This window comes from Drosophila rhopaloa, unplaced genomic scaffold (assembly GCF_018152115.1).
Source record: "Drosophila rhopaloa isolate 14029-0021.01 unplaced genomic scaffold, ASM1815211v1 contig_3, whole genome shotgun sequence".
Lineage (NCBI taxonomy): Eukaryota > Metazoa > Arthropoda > Insecta > Diptera > Drosophilidae > Drosophila > Drosophila rhopaloa.
Window position 1 is genome coordinate 2,036,680 of NW_025335123.1, and position 14,971 is coordinate 2,051,650.

General features: G+C 39.8%; 2 protein-coding genes across 4 annotated transcripts; one reads left to right on the forward strand and one right to left on the reverse strand.

Moving 5' to 3' along the window:
- The first annotated feature begins 664 nt into the window (after positions 1-664).
- LOC108037384 (glutathione hydrolase 1 proenzyme) lies at positions 665-3,999 on the forward strand. The gene is made up of 4 exons (XM_044461200.1): positions 665-856; positions 911-1,893; positions 2,586-2,779; positions 2,840-3,999. The coding sequence occupies exons 1-4, from the start codon at positions 766-768 to the stop codon at positions 3,345-3,347; spliced, it is 1,776 nt and encodes a 591-aa protein (XP_044317135.1). The 5' UTR covers positions 665-765; the 3' UTR covers positions 3,348-3,999.
- A 99-nt stretch (positions 4,000-4,098) lies between these two features.
- LOC108037383 lies at positions 4,099-8,394 on the reverse strand. Of its 3 annotated transcripts, none has more exons than XM_044461201.1 (6): positions 8,191-8,394; positions 6,416-6,971; positions 6,232-6,358; positions 5,107-5,264; positions 4,581-4,897; positions 4,099-4,528 (listed from the first exon to the last, which is right to left on the reverse strand). In XM_044461201.1, the coding sequence occupies exons 2-6, from the start codon at positions 6,857-6,859 to the stop codon at positions 4,375-4,377; spliced, it is 1,200 nt and encodes a 399-aa protein (XP_044317136.1). In that variant the 5' UTR covers positions 6,860-6,971; positions 8,191-8,394; the 3' UTR covers positions 4,099-4,374. The 3 variants fall into 3 exon arrangements, with proteins under 3 accessions (XP_044317136.1, XP_044317137.1, XP_044317138.1); XM_044461202.1 differs by having other exon boundaries at positions 8,187-8,394; XM_044461203.1 differs by lacking the exon at positions 8,191-8,394 and adding an exon at positions 7,639-8,165.
- Between the last annotated feature and the right edge of the window lie 6,577 nt (positions 8,395-14,971).

The following is a 14,971-nucleotide window of genomic DNA, read 5'->3' on the forward strand; positions in this document are numbered from 1 at the left end:
ATTAGGTCCGTACACACTGCAGTGTTATGGTGTTACCGAGTAATAACGTCTTCCCACAGAGATCCATCCAGCATCCGTTGAACGGATGGTCCATAAGGTTTTGCCGTTCCGAAAAGTCCCAGTAAGTTCCCCATCCAAATTTGACGGACTTTTTGATGCGATAGTTATGCGATGTTTTTTCGGTGCAATTCACTACGAAAACGTAAACAAATATGAAATTATAATAAAACCAAAAACAAATATATTTATATTTAATGAAGTTGATTTGTTACTACTTAGACAATCTTGGGCATTAGCTGTTCTTATGTTTTCTGCAGGCTGGCAAAAATCTGCAGATATGCTCGGCGATTTTTTTGAAAACAGTAGGATATTTCATATTCAATTTGGGGTACTCTCTGTGAGTGGAAAAAATTACCAAGGTTAGGGAGGCCATTTCTCAAAAATATCCTTGTATATACACAAACTAATTTACATATATCGTTACTTCTTTTCTTTCTTTACATTTTTGAATTTTGTTGATTAGTTGTCGAGAAAATAATAAAATGAAAACATCCCCCATATTTAAAATCCCTCCAATCCACAATTTCCCCATAGGCTTGTGCCGATTTGAAAAGGTAATTAATCCCGCGCTGAATTCGGTATTTCTGCAAGCCTAACACTACGGTCTCACAGCTAGTCAGCTGTTTTTTTAAATGAAAAGGATATTTCCTTTGGGCCTTCTCCTTTGATGATGGGTTGAAATCAGATAAAACATAATTGCTCGAGATGTACTTGAGGATAGGCGTGAATAGCTTAGTACCTGTGGTGATTGTCATCCTGGTGGCTGTTTATTTGTACCGGCTTCCGGGAAAAAATAGTGAGTGTGCTTAGAGAAGAAGGATAATTACCCATAATAATTTAAAATTCTGAGGTCCACAAAAAGTGTCTAGGAGGCCACCAAACCCAGAGGATCCACTGCCGCCCTCTAATTCGCCGCTGCACCAATTCTCCCGAGCGGCCATTTGCTCCGACAGCGATGTGTGCAGCCAGTTGGCCAGGGAAGTCCTGGAAAAGGGGGGCAGTGCCGTGGACGGAGCCCTGGCTGCCCTGATCTGCAACGGGCTCATCGGTATGCAGAGCATGGGCATTGGCGGCGGCATGGTGATGAACGTCTACCTGCACAAGGAGCGCCAGTCCTACAGCATTCTGGCCCGAGAAATAGCTCCACTCGCACTGCGGGCGGAGAACTTGTCGTCCTTTCGGGATGAGCAGGAGTTCAAGCGGTCCGGCTGGTCCATCGCCGTGCCCGCCGAACTGGCCGGATACGCCGTGGCTCACCAGAGATTCGGGCGGCTGCCCTGGCAGGAACTGGTGCTGCCCACGCTAAAGCTGTGTCGCCGTGGCTACCCGCTGTACAAGCATCAGTACGATGCCCTTGTCCTGAACCAGGACATGATCAGGGGCGATCCCGGGCTGCGGCGGATGTTCATTGACCCCCATTCCGGGCAGTTCTGGCCTCTGGGCCACCTCATCCGGCCATCGGCGCAATTGTGCACCACCTATGATCGGTTGGCCAGGGAAGGACCCCTCAGTTTCTACACGGGATCGATTGCTGATGACCTGCTGGCCGATTTAAGGGACGCTGGCAGTGCCATCGACAGGGAAGACCTCAACCGAGCCCATGCCAAGTTGAGCAAGGCGGTTGTGATGCCGCTCGACGAGTATGATCTTCACCTGACCCCTCCACCAGGAAGTGGCCTCGTCCTGGGCTTCATAATGAACATTCTGCGGAAGTTCCGAGCAGACTTCTCACGAGCGCGAACCATGGGTGTCCGGGAGATTCATCTGATGGTTGAGGCCATGAAGTTTGGCTTTGTCAAGCGCTGGCAGCTGGACGAAGCCGCCAACGAAGAGGTGAGCACGATCTTTGCCTCCCTTTCAGTCGTCTTTCTCTTTCGAATCCATGGACTTTGTAAGTGGTTTCCGAAAAAGTAATCTCATAGTTCGGAATCGAAAACCGAAACTCGCTTTATCATTACATCCTAACCAACAAAAACAATTTTCGATTGGGTTTTTATAAACTTTAGTTCATAATACTTAGGAAGAGAACAACGCACCTAACATACTTATGTATATTAGGGTAACCTTTTTAAGGTTACATTAAGGTATTTCTGAATCCATATTCTTGTTTTCAAAAGTGAAAGGAAATATTTGCGTTAAGAGACTCGCCAATTCATGTTATGGCCGATTTAATTTTGGTTTCGAGTCCTAGAATAATACTTAAGAGACTTGGATTTTTAAATACGTTGTAGCTTCGAATGCAGGTGAACAATGTTAAGTTTCCGACACATAGATAAAAGCCAACAGTACGTATAAGTAATACACTTTACTGTGATTGCGTTAATATACACACAACTAACGTCGATCCCTATTTAGTCGCCTTTTTACCGAAACCAATTTGTAATTGTATGGCTAATTCCACCTGTTACTTGCAAAGAATGTATTTAGTATACTTTTTTTTAAATTGTTGTCCCTTTACTGAAGGATTGGACTTTATGAACCATAACATTTTATATACCTACCGCTTTCTTTAATTTCTCAAACAGCTTCTGGCGAGTCTCACCAGCCACGAATTCGCGAACTCCATAGCCAAGCTAATTAATGACTCCCAGACCTTCAACAGATCTGAGCGGTACGGAGCTGCGTCGGGGATACAAATACGCGATGAGCACGGCACTGCCCACACCTCAGTACTGCTTGGGAACGATGCCGTTTCAGTCACCAGCTCCATCAATTTCTAGTGAGCACCTCCGTCCTATATTTAATAGATATTTGTAAATCAATCCCATTTTCCTTATAGTTTCGGTAGTGGACGCACAGGGAGGCGCACTGGTGTGATCTTTAATAACGCCATGTCGGACTTCTCCATTGAGCAGCTTAAAAACTACTTTGACTTGCCATTCGTCCCTGGCACAAATGGTGTATCTCCATCCGCCCGTCCCATGTCCTCGATGAGTCCGGTCATAGTCACAAGCCGCTCCTCTGGCGAAGTTCGATTGGTTGTGGGTGCTGCTGGCGGCACCAAAATAATCTCCTCCCTCTTCCCGCTCCTCGTCCGAATCCTTTGGCAGAACGCGCACATTAAGGCCGCCATCGATGCCAGCCGCATCCATCACCAAATGCTGCCCAACGTGCTCCTCTACGAGTATGGACTGCTCCAAAGCCACGTGGAGAGCTTGCAGGACAGGGGACACCGGTGTGAGCGATATGAAAACCGCGGCTCCGTCATCTGCGGCATCGCTCAACAGAATGGCACAATCTGGGTGAACTCCGATTTTCGGAAGCCAGGGGGAGTTAGTGGATTTTAAAAAGGCTGAATAAATGACATTTTTGGGTATGCACCAATAAACAACCTCATAAATTATACCTTTAACAGTCTGGTCGAATGTTTGTTCTTGAACTTTGATTAAGCTTATTAATGCGATTACAAAAAAATATTTGAGTTATAAAACCTCACAAATTTTTTACCATTCACAGTTTGGCCAGTTCTGACTAATAAAATAGTTTCGTAATGCATTTGTTATTTCATTAGAAATAAAAAAGTAAAGCTTTAAAAGCATTTTTAGCATTGAGAAAATTAGTGCTAATGAAGTGGCATTACTTTTTGGCAATGCAATAGAATAGTATTTTATTAGCATTACTTTTTTTAAATCTAATGAAATATTTTTTTATAGAAGTTGATTTTTTAATTTAATTTTTATTTGCATTACTTTTATTATTTATATTTAAAAAACAATGTAAATGATTATGCGCAACTCTGGTAGATACACAAAACGTTTCAAATTAGATCTAAAATAGTTCCATATATAGTGTTATATAAAGTATTACGTATTTTCTAAAAGAACAGCTGACTGTTTTGGTTTTTAAAAAAGAAAATACATGTCAATAAGAATAGCATTCGATTTTCTGCAGGGTTTCCACGGAAAACCCGTCCAATTAAACGGCCACAGCTCAAAGATATTTGAAACACATTACGAATTGTTAAGAAGTTAATATGCCATTCAATTTTTTCCACGAACTTTACAACAAATTTCTTTATGGTTTGTGTAAGTGTTCAATTTGTAATTTGTTTGTAAGGAACTTTGTTTAGGTTTCATAAGAATCTGTTTAATATTTTTTTGGAAAGTGGTTTTATTTATTATATTGGCTATATAAGCAACTATAGGTAAAGCACCATATATTTTTGTCAACGTCGTTAGTTCCATGTCTTACACGTTATATGCAGATTGAGATGGTGTTATTATAAATAAATTATTTATTTTAAATTGTTTATCAGTTACCAAAATAATTTAAGTAATATATAAAAGTAAAGTGATAGCCTAGGTGTAAACTCCCCTACACAGACGTGTAAAAATGTTCCCTGTTGCGGTGGCAACAAATAAATAGCGTTATGTATAAGAATGTTGCAACAATGCCCAGAGTGTTCAGCGCCATGGAGAAGGCCAGCAGATACTTCCATTCGGCCCGGATCTGTCCACATCCGGCGCTCCTGAAACGGATGCTTTAGCGTGGGAACAAAATGTTTGGATTGTAAAACGTACTGCGGTGGCTCCTGGAGAGGTGCAAGTGGAGGTGGGGCTTCGGAGGAGGCCACACCCTCGTCCGCCGAAAGGCAGGTGCAGTTGTGGTAGCTCAGCAGCGAGCTGGACGTGGGTCCGCACCCTCCATCCGCAGAGGAGGCCAGCTCCGCGAACTCGATGGCTGCGCAGACGAGTGCCAGGCAGCAGAAGATCAGGGCCAGGGCGGTGAACACGTAGGACTCGGCCAGCAGGACCTTGTAGCAGCTGTTCGGGGGTCTGTGGTCCGACTTGTGGCCCCTTCGCAGCAGGATGAGACCAGCCACACTGGCCAACAGGAGCTGAAAAGGTAAATCCAGCAATGTTTTGTATATCACTTAAATTCATGTCTCTAAATTACTTATGAAAACATGCTTATCCTTACAAAAAGTATTATTAGAAGTGGGTACAGGCAAAGCCTGACAAAGTTTTAAGACTCCTCCTAAGCCTTCTCCCAAATACAAGTGTGTAACATCCATGTCCACATAAAAGACTTTACTTATTAACTTACCGACAGACCACTCAGATACGGATTGATCAGTATTGATGCGCTCGGCGCCAGAATAAGTATCCAAGCGGCAAGACCCACGATCAGCAATCCAACAGCTAATTGCATAATTAGGAGTTGTCGCGAAATATTTAGATTCCGTATGTAGGTGGCTTGGAGACCTGCACAAAGAAAATCGAACAGTGATATTGATAGTTAATAACATTCATATATGTTTTGTACCCTTGCAAAGGGTATTATAGTTTTGATGATTTCAAATTTGCGTACAGACTGTATTTGTCGCTTTGAATAAATTTTGTTGTCAGTAATAGCTTATCACAATCAAACTGAAAGTAAAGTAATTAACCTTCACAAATGACCAATTACACTGTGTTACAAAATTTGTAATTTTTTGCACATAACTCAAATTATACATTTCTAGAAGATTGATTAAAATTTTAAATTATGTCAAGATTTGGATCATTTTTTTTAAAAATATTTTTGAGCATTTTCAAATGCACTTTTGACCTTATAATTGCGTTTAACACAACTCGTTAAAATCTACGGAAACTCGAAAGGGATCTCATTTCAATTTCTAATTTATCTTTTAATAAGGTTCAAGCATTTTTCATGAAATCCTTGCGTAATTAAGCATTTTCAGGATTAGATTTTTATTTAGCCCACAAATATATTATATAAGGAATGTATTCTTACATAAATAAAATTCAACATGAAGGGTGTTAATCAGTGTTATTTAAGCTGTGCGAGGAATTCATAAAGAACATACGGTCTTCAAAACTCTAAACAATTATAGCAATGATTGATTGATTTATTGGTTATAAGCCTATATTTTTGTTTTGGGAAATGGTGTCTCTTTTTAGCATGTGTAAAGAATTGGTGTGTACTCTATCTTCTATCGAAAAGGAATATCACATTTTATTATTTTATGTTTCTGTTGTCTCATAACTTTAAGCTCAGCGATTATTCTTTGAGTTTGTATAAAGAGTACAGTTTAAGAAAATAACCCCCTTGATATAAGTTATTTGTGGCTTAAGTTTGAGCCAAAGTTCAAGCACGTTTGTTCCCAACTAAAGATGACTGTGTGGACGCCCACGCAGAATGTCTAAATAAGAGATTGAGGAAACGTACTGTCGTGGTTCTTGTGATTGACAACGATCATCCGACTGTGCCTCAGGCTGTTCCGGGTTGGCGTATGTCGTCCGGCGATCTTCATGCCTTTCATGTTTTGCGGAACGGTGGTGCTCATGTAGACGGCCTTTTCGGGAGACACAATTAGTGATTTTCGGCGCAGGCCAGCGATTAGCTCACCCACCTGCGACGACTGCGGAGTTTCCAAGTCGCTGAGGGGAATCTGTTCGTAGGTGGTCGCATACCGCAGTGCCCTGTTCCCTGTTCCAGCTCCAATGGCCAGATCCCCGGAAGGAGCCGACGGAGGCGATGGCTCTGGAGCAGCCACTGCCGGAGGTTCGTCCCGCTGCGGCACATTCTGGTACTTCGGCTCCGGCTGGACCGCCGGCACTTGAGACTGTGACTCATAGTTGTTGATCCCGAAGAACTTGGACTTGGCGTCGTTCAGGGCCGCCTTCACAGCGGCAATGCTGTGGCTGGTGCCGTTGTGGCTGCCACTGAGTTCCATCTCCGGCTCCATCTCCATCTCCGGCTCACTCATCCCGCCGCCCGGGGATCTCGGCTGGCAGACGCCCAAGTTGTCGTAGGTGCTCACGGGACGGACTGGCTGGACTGGCTGCACTGGCATGGCTGCCTGGTGGGCGTGGCCCGGCTAGAGGGGCATTCCCGAACTGAGATTATACCAGGCGAAAGCACCGCTCCAGGTGCAACGGACATATTCCCCTCGGCCTCATGAAACGCTGAAACGAAAAACAAGTCGTCGAATGAATTGACAATGAGATTCCAGGTGTTCAGTGCATTATATGTGCACTGACATTTTGAATAAGCAAATAGGTGTGTAATGGTTGTTTTGTTTTAGCTCAAACTTTACTTTTATTTGAACGTACTAGTGTGTAGAAAAATCTTGAAGGGGACATTTTCGACCCTATAAAGTATATACGTGTAGCATTTATCAGCATCCCCTGCCGATTCGATATAAGCAAGGTCATTTTCTCTACGTCTGGCTAAAACTTTCACAACATGCCACTTCCTATTACATGTACATGTAGTTTAAATGTATGTAACTCGGAACTTTGTCATTTAGCTGCATTAACTTTATTACCCTAGATATAATAGTTTTATGCGATTTCCGCAATCGGTTTCTAATTTGAAAGCTGTCATTGGATCGAGCGTTCCAACATTGGGAGAATCTAACTTCGTTGTCTTACAATATGTGTATATGTGTGTAAATAACCTTTAAATCTAATCGTTATAAACAAATTTGGTAAGACTTTCTTTATAATTTAAATTGCAACTTGGTTTTTTGGGAGGTGCTTATTTCTTATAAATTATTAAATTATTAAGAATGAAGGTATCATAATTTGTTGTTTTGTACGCTTTTGTGCTAAACCGAGATGTAAACTCTACCTTGTCTAACACACTATTAACTTTTTATATATTGTATCTGAGCTCGGTATGGTACTAAACCAAAGTCAGAACGAAAACAATTCGGACATTAAGGAGAAAGGCTATTCAAGAGAAGGACCGGCGCCGAAACCTTTCCTTAGATTAGTGCTTTTTTCCGGTTTCGTGTATTTTTCCGGTTTTAAAATAGGTCGTTGGCATCATTGATGCTCCAGCACAGGGCGTCTAAGTCAGCTCTCGCCGAGCAGGGGAAAATAGTTATTCACGAATTCCAGAGAACGGCCAACTCGCCTTTGGGTTTGTCAGCCGATGGAATTTTGAAACGGTGGGTTCTGTTATGGGCCGCTGAACAGGCTTCCGCTCGGTGGTGTAAATACTAATATTTTAGCTGTTGTACAATCGAACCTCCGATTGCCAAACTCTTCTTTTGATCTATTTAGAGAGACGGCCTCGTGGGCACACAAGTGAGCAGCGCATTTTTGTTTTGTTGTGTGAATATGCCATGCCAGGCCAAAACTTTACAACTCTATAAAGAGCAGAGCAACTGGTACCAACCCGATGGTCACAAAAAACGAAAGTCGGATCGCTTGGATGGATTGGAGTGGAGGTGGAGGCGGTGATGGCGGGGAAAGCGGGGTCCACGGCAGACCGAAAAGAACGGAGAGCAGCAATAGCGAAATCAAAACAAAATCGAACTGAACGGAACGGAACTGTAAATCGGATTGGAGCCCGCCGCTGCCCACTGCAACTGTACGCACCAAGAGGCGAAAACAAACTAAAAATAATACTCACTGGCACGCCGACGATCGAGCGCTTTAAGCGATCCATTCCCACTTATTCATGCTCTCGTAGATCGCTCGAACAAAAACAAAAAACAGAAGACAGCAAAACGGAAAACAGAAAACTCAGAAACGCAGAAACCGCTCGCATATACCTGAATACCTGAATACAGCGAACACACACACACTGGCACACCTGGCACTCGCGATCACCCCGCTCTCACACACACATCCATCTCAGGCTCAGACCGTGAGTGCACTGAACACAAATGTGTGTTCTCGTACTGGGTATTATAGCCAGGTGGCTCAAAGCTTTTTCTTATATGAAAAGCGTCCTTTACTAAATAAAACTTGTATCCAATAAGCAATGTTAATACTCTATGTTAATACTCTAAATGTAAATTAATATTACTACAAGTATTTGTAATTTGAACTTTGTACAGGATCACAATTTTTTTTTAATTTTGAATTTGCACTTCCTAACGCGAACCAAAAAACCAAGTTCGAGATATGGAGACCTCGGCACAAGAAATTAATTTCATCTGTATTTAGTCTTTCTATAGATGGTTAGTAAAGTTCAAGATAAGTGTCCAAAGTAATTTTTTAAATTTCATTAAATTAAAAGAATTTATAAATGTAGTACAACATATATCACTATTTTTCAACGGTATTAATTTGATATTAACTTAAAAAAAAAAAAAAAAGTTTTCGTAAAGTTGCCTAATAACATTTCTCTTTTCTCTTTAAGTGAGCAATTAAAATATTACTATTATCTTGCCCGCAGTTGTATGTATCTTAATGCACAACAAACAAGTTGGTGTCAATGCTATTCCCCGAACGTGTTTTAAAATATGTGATTTCAGTTATTTTTGTAATTGATTTACTGTATCTTAGCTGAAAATTATTGGAAATCCATCATATTGATATACAATTTTAAAATTTCCTGTGCTCACCTTAAGTTAAAACGAAATAGAAAAATATGGTACATTTTGAGATACACACTATTTTATAAATAGTATAACGGTGTATTATTTGAACTCTTTTAAAACTTATTCGATTTGCATCACAAGACTTGGCTGTTGAGGCTTATAAAGAATATATATAGACATACTCTGTAAAGGTTCTGAAACCTTTTCTTCTACCTGTTGCATGAGTTAGGACACTGTGCGGTAACGGGTTAGGAATTTATTCTGTGTATTTCGTTTTTGGGTGTCGCTTCTGATAGTAAAGCACGCTTGGTGTACCCCTCATCTGAGCTTTTGTCCAGTATTAAAAAGCTTTGCTCAAGTTAGTAAGTCAACTAACTTAAGACGTTGATTTTCATATGTGCACTATGCTATTGTTTCTGCTGGCCACTCTTTTTTGGCCCTCGATTTCAAGAGCGTTGAATTGCTTTTTAGTTGTCTTTGCATTTAGCAGTTAATTCAGTTATATCATGAGTAAAAATGTTAAATAACACCTGCCAACTGAAGCATTGCAAAGTCGGTTCAAAAGACCATAACTGACGTCAGCTCGGAAAAGGGCGACTGTTTTGAGGGAAAGATGACGACAAAGCCTGGCAACGGACCAATGCACCCAGCGAAACATTGCGGAATGATAAATTGCCAATCATGCGCGATGGGAAAGACTGGCCAAGAGCCGTAAATATTTCGATGACAGCCCCAAAAGACCGTCTTCCCACATAAAACTGCGTGTTCTTCATTTCACAAACCTAAATTGGCTTCTCTTTTCCGGTGACTTCGAACTGTTAGTCCGGAGATCGCCAGTTTGGAAACTGTATTCATGACTTCCCAAAGTTTCAGAGGCCCAGTGGCCAAACATCACCAGTCATTGCGGTACATGGACCTCGAATTAGGACAAGTATGGAAACGTAATCAGAAAGTCCGTTCGTCGCTTTTTACTTGGACTATTGGCCACAGTTGACGGCTGAGACCGCATGGTCATGCCAATTATCGCAATTGAACAGAACACGGCTCCTATAGTAATCCAGTTTTAGTACGGGTATTATCGCCTTACGTCTTTCATTAACTGGCACTTGGGTTCGGCTACTGTGTTGAGACCGAACTAGCCACTAAAATTACAGACCAATGGAAGAAATAAACGAGATATTAAGTTGTCTTTGACAAGCCAAAGATTGAATACACTTCCGATTATTAGTTGTATTCATTGGTCAAAATACTAATTTTGCCGTGACCAAGAAGTCTTATGAGCAAAAAAAGAATGGTTTAATAAGTCTTTGGGCGCCACTATGTTATTTTTCTTAAAAATCTTAATTAAAGATCAAAAGTTATTAGAATTCATTCCACCCACTACTTTAGTGCCCTCAAATCGACAAATCGATTTAATTATCCTCAATAGTTTGTTGACCAAAGTTTACCCCCATGAAATATAATTTTAAAGAAAACGCGATCTATCAAGGAACAATTTTTTTCTTTGTGGTATTGGCCGACATCTTGGGTTTTTTTCGAAAATGTCAGTCATGGTCAATATCGGTGGAGTCCTAAAAAACTGTAAATAAAAGGAAATTATTGATAAAAAAAAATTTTAAAATACGCTCTACAGTTTAAAAAAATGTTTAAAAAACATCCTAGTATATTTTATTTTCAGTCAGAAGGTGGCGACTAAGTAAAGAAGACATTTTCGATCATATACATAAATCATATATTTCTTCAAAATCGCGAGCCGGTTGACTAAGTCATTTTCTAGGCAAACTTGAGTTTTAAAGCTATCTGGATAAAAGTGTTCCTAAAGTCTTTTTTCTATTTCAGGTTGTTTTTCAATATAGCTCGACAGAATTTTTTTTTACGATTTAGAAAATAATGTTTTAGACTTACATAAAAAATGTAACATGTTGGTAAAAAAAATGGTCTCGTAAGTTCTTAAGAATTCGAGGTCCAGACAATATATTAACAGGTACAGAATTCGGAACCTTATAAGTGTGATACTGAAAAAAACATATATATTTGAAATACATTTTAATTGCAAGAATTAAAAAGAGAACACCGCAACTTAAAAATTCAGTTTCAAGATAACCATGGCAATGGCTAAATGTTTTGGTGGATGTGTTATGCCCGTATTCTAAACCAGGGCCGTCGAGAGCCCCGGGACATGTAATTTTATAGTTGATTTTCTAAAAAAATCAGAAATTGTTTCAATCGATACATCAAAATAAAAAACAAGAGAGAACGCTATAGTCGAGTGCCTCGACTATTAGATACCCGTTACTCCGTTTCCTTTAATAGAAATCCTTATCAAGAATTAACGTTAACTCTGTTGAGCACCTTGGCCAGCTGTTCTAAAATCATCCGTTAGATGGCGCCATGAAAGGCGGAAATGTAGGCGCTAGACAGACTTAAGCGTTTAATGGGTTTTTGGGCGTTAGAGTGGGCGTGGCAAACTTTTATTAGGCCAATCGATAGGTATTGACGAAACAAATACATATCAATTAAAATTTTCATAATAGCATCAAAACTGTGGCCACAGCTTGTGGCTTGTGGGCGTCAGAGGGGGCGTGGCACCATTTTGATACAAACTTGCGCTGCGTAGGAACTCCTAAAATCTACATGCAAAATGCCAATCTTCTAGCTTTTATAGTTTCCGAGATCTCAGCGTTCATACGGACAGACAGACAGACGGACAGACGGACGGACGGACAGACGGACATGGCTAGATCGACTCGGCTAGTGATCCTGAAAAAGAATATATATACTTTATAGGGTCGGAAACGCTTCCTTCTAGCTGTTACATACTTTTGCACGAATACAATATAGCCTTTTACTCTACGAGTAACGGGTATAAATATAGGATGCTCAGATTGAATGGTTTGGACTTTTCGAATTATATTATTCTTTCTCACTTTTTCTTACCATCTAATTTTTCGAAAAAAAATTCCTTACCAATGCGGGCCCCGGAGAAATGAATCGGCTCCCCTCCCCTCTCATCAGGCCTTTTCTAAACGTCTTATCGTCTTCTTTATCGGTTTCAAAGGCATCTGTTTTTTTCTAATATTCTGTTGATTTCAATTATAATATTCTAAGCACTTATCTTTTTTCCTCAGTTTCCAAGGCATCTGTATTTTATATAAAACAGTATAACAGTTACATTTTAAATTGAATATAAATCCAGCTGAAAAAAAGAGTCTTTGTGGGGCGTATCTTAAAATTAAGGCGACATCATGCACCCTGTCAAGAAGAATTTTCAATAGGCCATATCTCGTCTAAATAGAATAAGAGTATTTTTTACGAGTTTTATAATTTCTGCACGATGAGAGTAAGGACGGTAGTCAGTTTACATCACTTTATTACCCCACTCACTCTGTTCCCGTGAAAGCATGACTATGTTGTGTTTTTAACGCTAATATATTCTCTTTCATCCGAAACATCCCTATGAACACCAGATTTATTACCAATGCTCTTGTGATGCTAGCGCAGATCAAGTTTGTTTCTGATTTTGGTCACGCGCCTTTTCGCCCCCGCTAATTGCAAAATTTACACAAATTTCGTGCAGAGCATTTTTTGGCGGTAAAAGTTTGTACGCTTTTCATCCACCTTTGTATGTGCAAACATACATATATACCATATGTTCATCAGACCATTTTCGAAGCAGCTTAATACGTTTGATTTCGACTTGGGCCAAGAAAATGCCGTTTCAAAATAAAAATGTATCGTAAAGTAACTTAAATTTGTTTACTACAAATAATGTTTTGATCGATCAGAACACAGTATAGGGGCAAAATGAATTCAGAGAAGGGTGTAATATATGGCAGTGTTTAGCCTCTGAGTTTCGGGTTTAAAGACTGGGTAGACTTCCGCGGAGGGCAGTACATGGATCGCTTGAGTCGACTCTCGTGCGAGTTGTGTAAAGCTCTGCGATTGCGCATATTGTATTTCGCGGCGGCAACAACGCTACTCCATGACAGACCAGACATCACGGTCTTTCGACCAGCGAAAACAAACCGAACTACCCTACCGTGCGGTAAATGAGTCTGGTACACTTGTAAAAACTATCTTATTTTATTTATTGTGTTGCATATTTATTTTTATGAACAGTTCTGATATAGCAACTAGGCTTTGCAGAGTAATCGCATTTGTTGCTGACAGCAATCCGTAAATTAAAACTTAAAAGAACCTTTCTAAGTGCTGCGATGAGTAACTTCCCTACTAACATGAATTAATTGTAATAATTTGAAGTTAATATGTATTTTATATAACTGTATTTCTTAATTTACTGTTGCTTAAGTTGCAAACAAGAAAGCTAAATTAATTGTTATTTAACATTTTTTGGGGTTGGTTCATAAAAGTCTAATGACTACCAAGTTGATTCAGAAAAAGCAGTCCAGCGATTCAAGAATGTATTTTATGAAGTGAAACACAACGACAGAGCTGATCTCACGGAGATTGTTCTGGGATCCGGATCTCCATTAAATATACCTTACACAAAATGTAATGTAAACGAGGTAAGGAAGTAGTGACGATCGCACCTTCAAGAACCAACACTTAAGATACCCAATCTTGTGACGAAAAAAGACTATACATTTGCGTAAGCAAGTACAACGTTTTATACAAAGGTAACCTATTTACTTTCACCCCCTTTCTTCCAAATTAGTCGACTCTTAAATGGCTATGTATATTTTGAAAGTATGAAAGTTTTATTCAAAGAGGATAACAATACCTTTCGATCAATATATTGTTTGTTTTGATGGAACCATCGTAGCAAATATTTAATTCTGCGGCCATACGGAGTGCGATTCGTCACTACGTAAAATGCCGTCTACAATGATAAATAAAAAATATACATTTTTCTGGTTTAAAACAATTAAGTATCTTTCGGCTCAGAACTGGTTTATAAGCTAATAACTGTAAAGGTCGCTTTCGGATCTGGCTGTTAAGATAAGTGTGGGAGAACTTCTAAGTACCCCAAGTTCCTTTAATGCACATTTTGCTCAAAAAGGGAAACTGGGAAACAAAGCTCTAAAATTGTGCGATTCTTTTACAATAATGGGAAAATGTACAATATTTTGAAATGAATGTTATGAATGTTGTCAAGTGTATAAGACGATCGGTCAGCCAAGCAGGCAACCGACCAATCAACCTTATGGCGGCAGCGGTGCACAATGGGGCCAACGACCACATTTACTGGTCAAAATAATTACCCTACTCAACTGAAATGATATCGGCACTTCCGTATGCAGATTGCGAGTGGAAATAGTTCGGATTAGACGAAAATAACCAAAAGATGTCACATGAAAAATCAAGTCAAATTTGTTGTTTTGGAAGAAAAAAGCATAAAACTTCAGAAATATTAATTGGAATATTGGAATATAATAAATATTGAAAATTTTGTCAGAATTGGAATTTTATAAAATATTCCAAAAGAGAACGGCAAAATTGAGCGCTATGGTTACTCAACTCATGAATAAATCCGAAATGATATAAAACCTTCATATTAGGTCATAAATAGCGAGATATTCGAATATTATTTCATAAAAATATAAATTTTACCAGATTGTTCCTGTGGCAGCTAAATGATATATACGTACGTCAGATTGGCAAGTTTAT

Excerpts from the sequence above, each read along its gene's own strand:
- LOC108037384 (XM_044461200.1), top strand. The coding sequence starts at position 766 with ATGTACTTGAGGATAGGCGTGAATAGCTTAGTACCTGTGGTGATTGTC. Across the intron at positions 1,894-2,585 it reads ACGAAGCCGCCAACGAAGAG|CTTCTGGCGAGTCTCACCAG; the intron begins GTGAGCACGATC and ends TTTCTCAAACAG. Across the intron at positions 2,780-2,839 it reads ACCAGCTCCATCAATTTCTA|TTTCGGTAGTGGACGCACAG; the intron begins GTGAGCACCTCC and ends TTTTCCTTATAG.
- LOC108037383 (XM_044461201.1), bottom strand. The coding sequence starts at position 6,859 with ATGCCAGTGCAGCCAGTCCAGCCAGTCCGTCCCGTGAGCACCTACGAC. Across the intron at positions 4,898-5,106 it reads CGTATCTGAGTGGTCTGTCG|CTCCTGTTGGCCAGTGTGGC; the intron begins GTAAGTTAATAA and ends TTACCTTTTCAG. Across the intron at positions 4,529-4,580 it reads CCTCTCCAGGAGCCACCGCA|GAGCGCCGGATGTGGACAGA; the intron begins GTACGTTTTACA and ends CATCCGTTTCAG.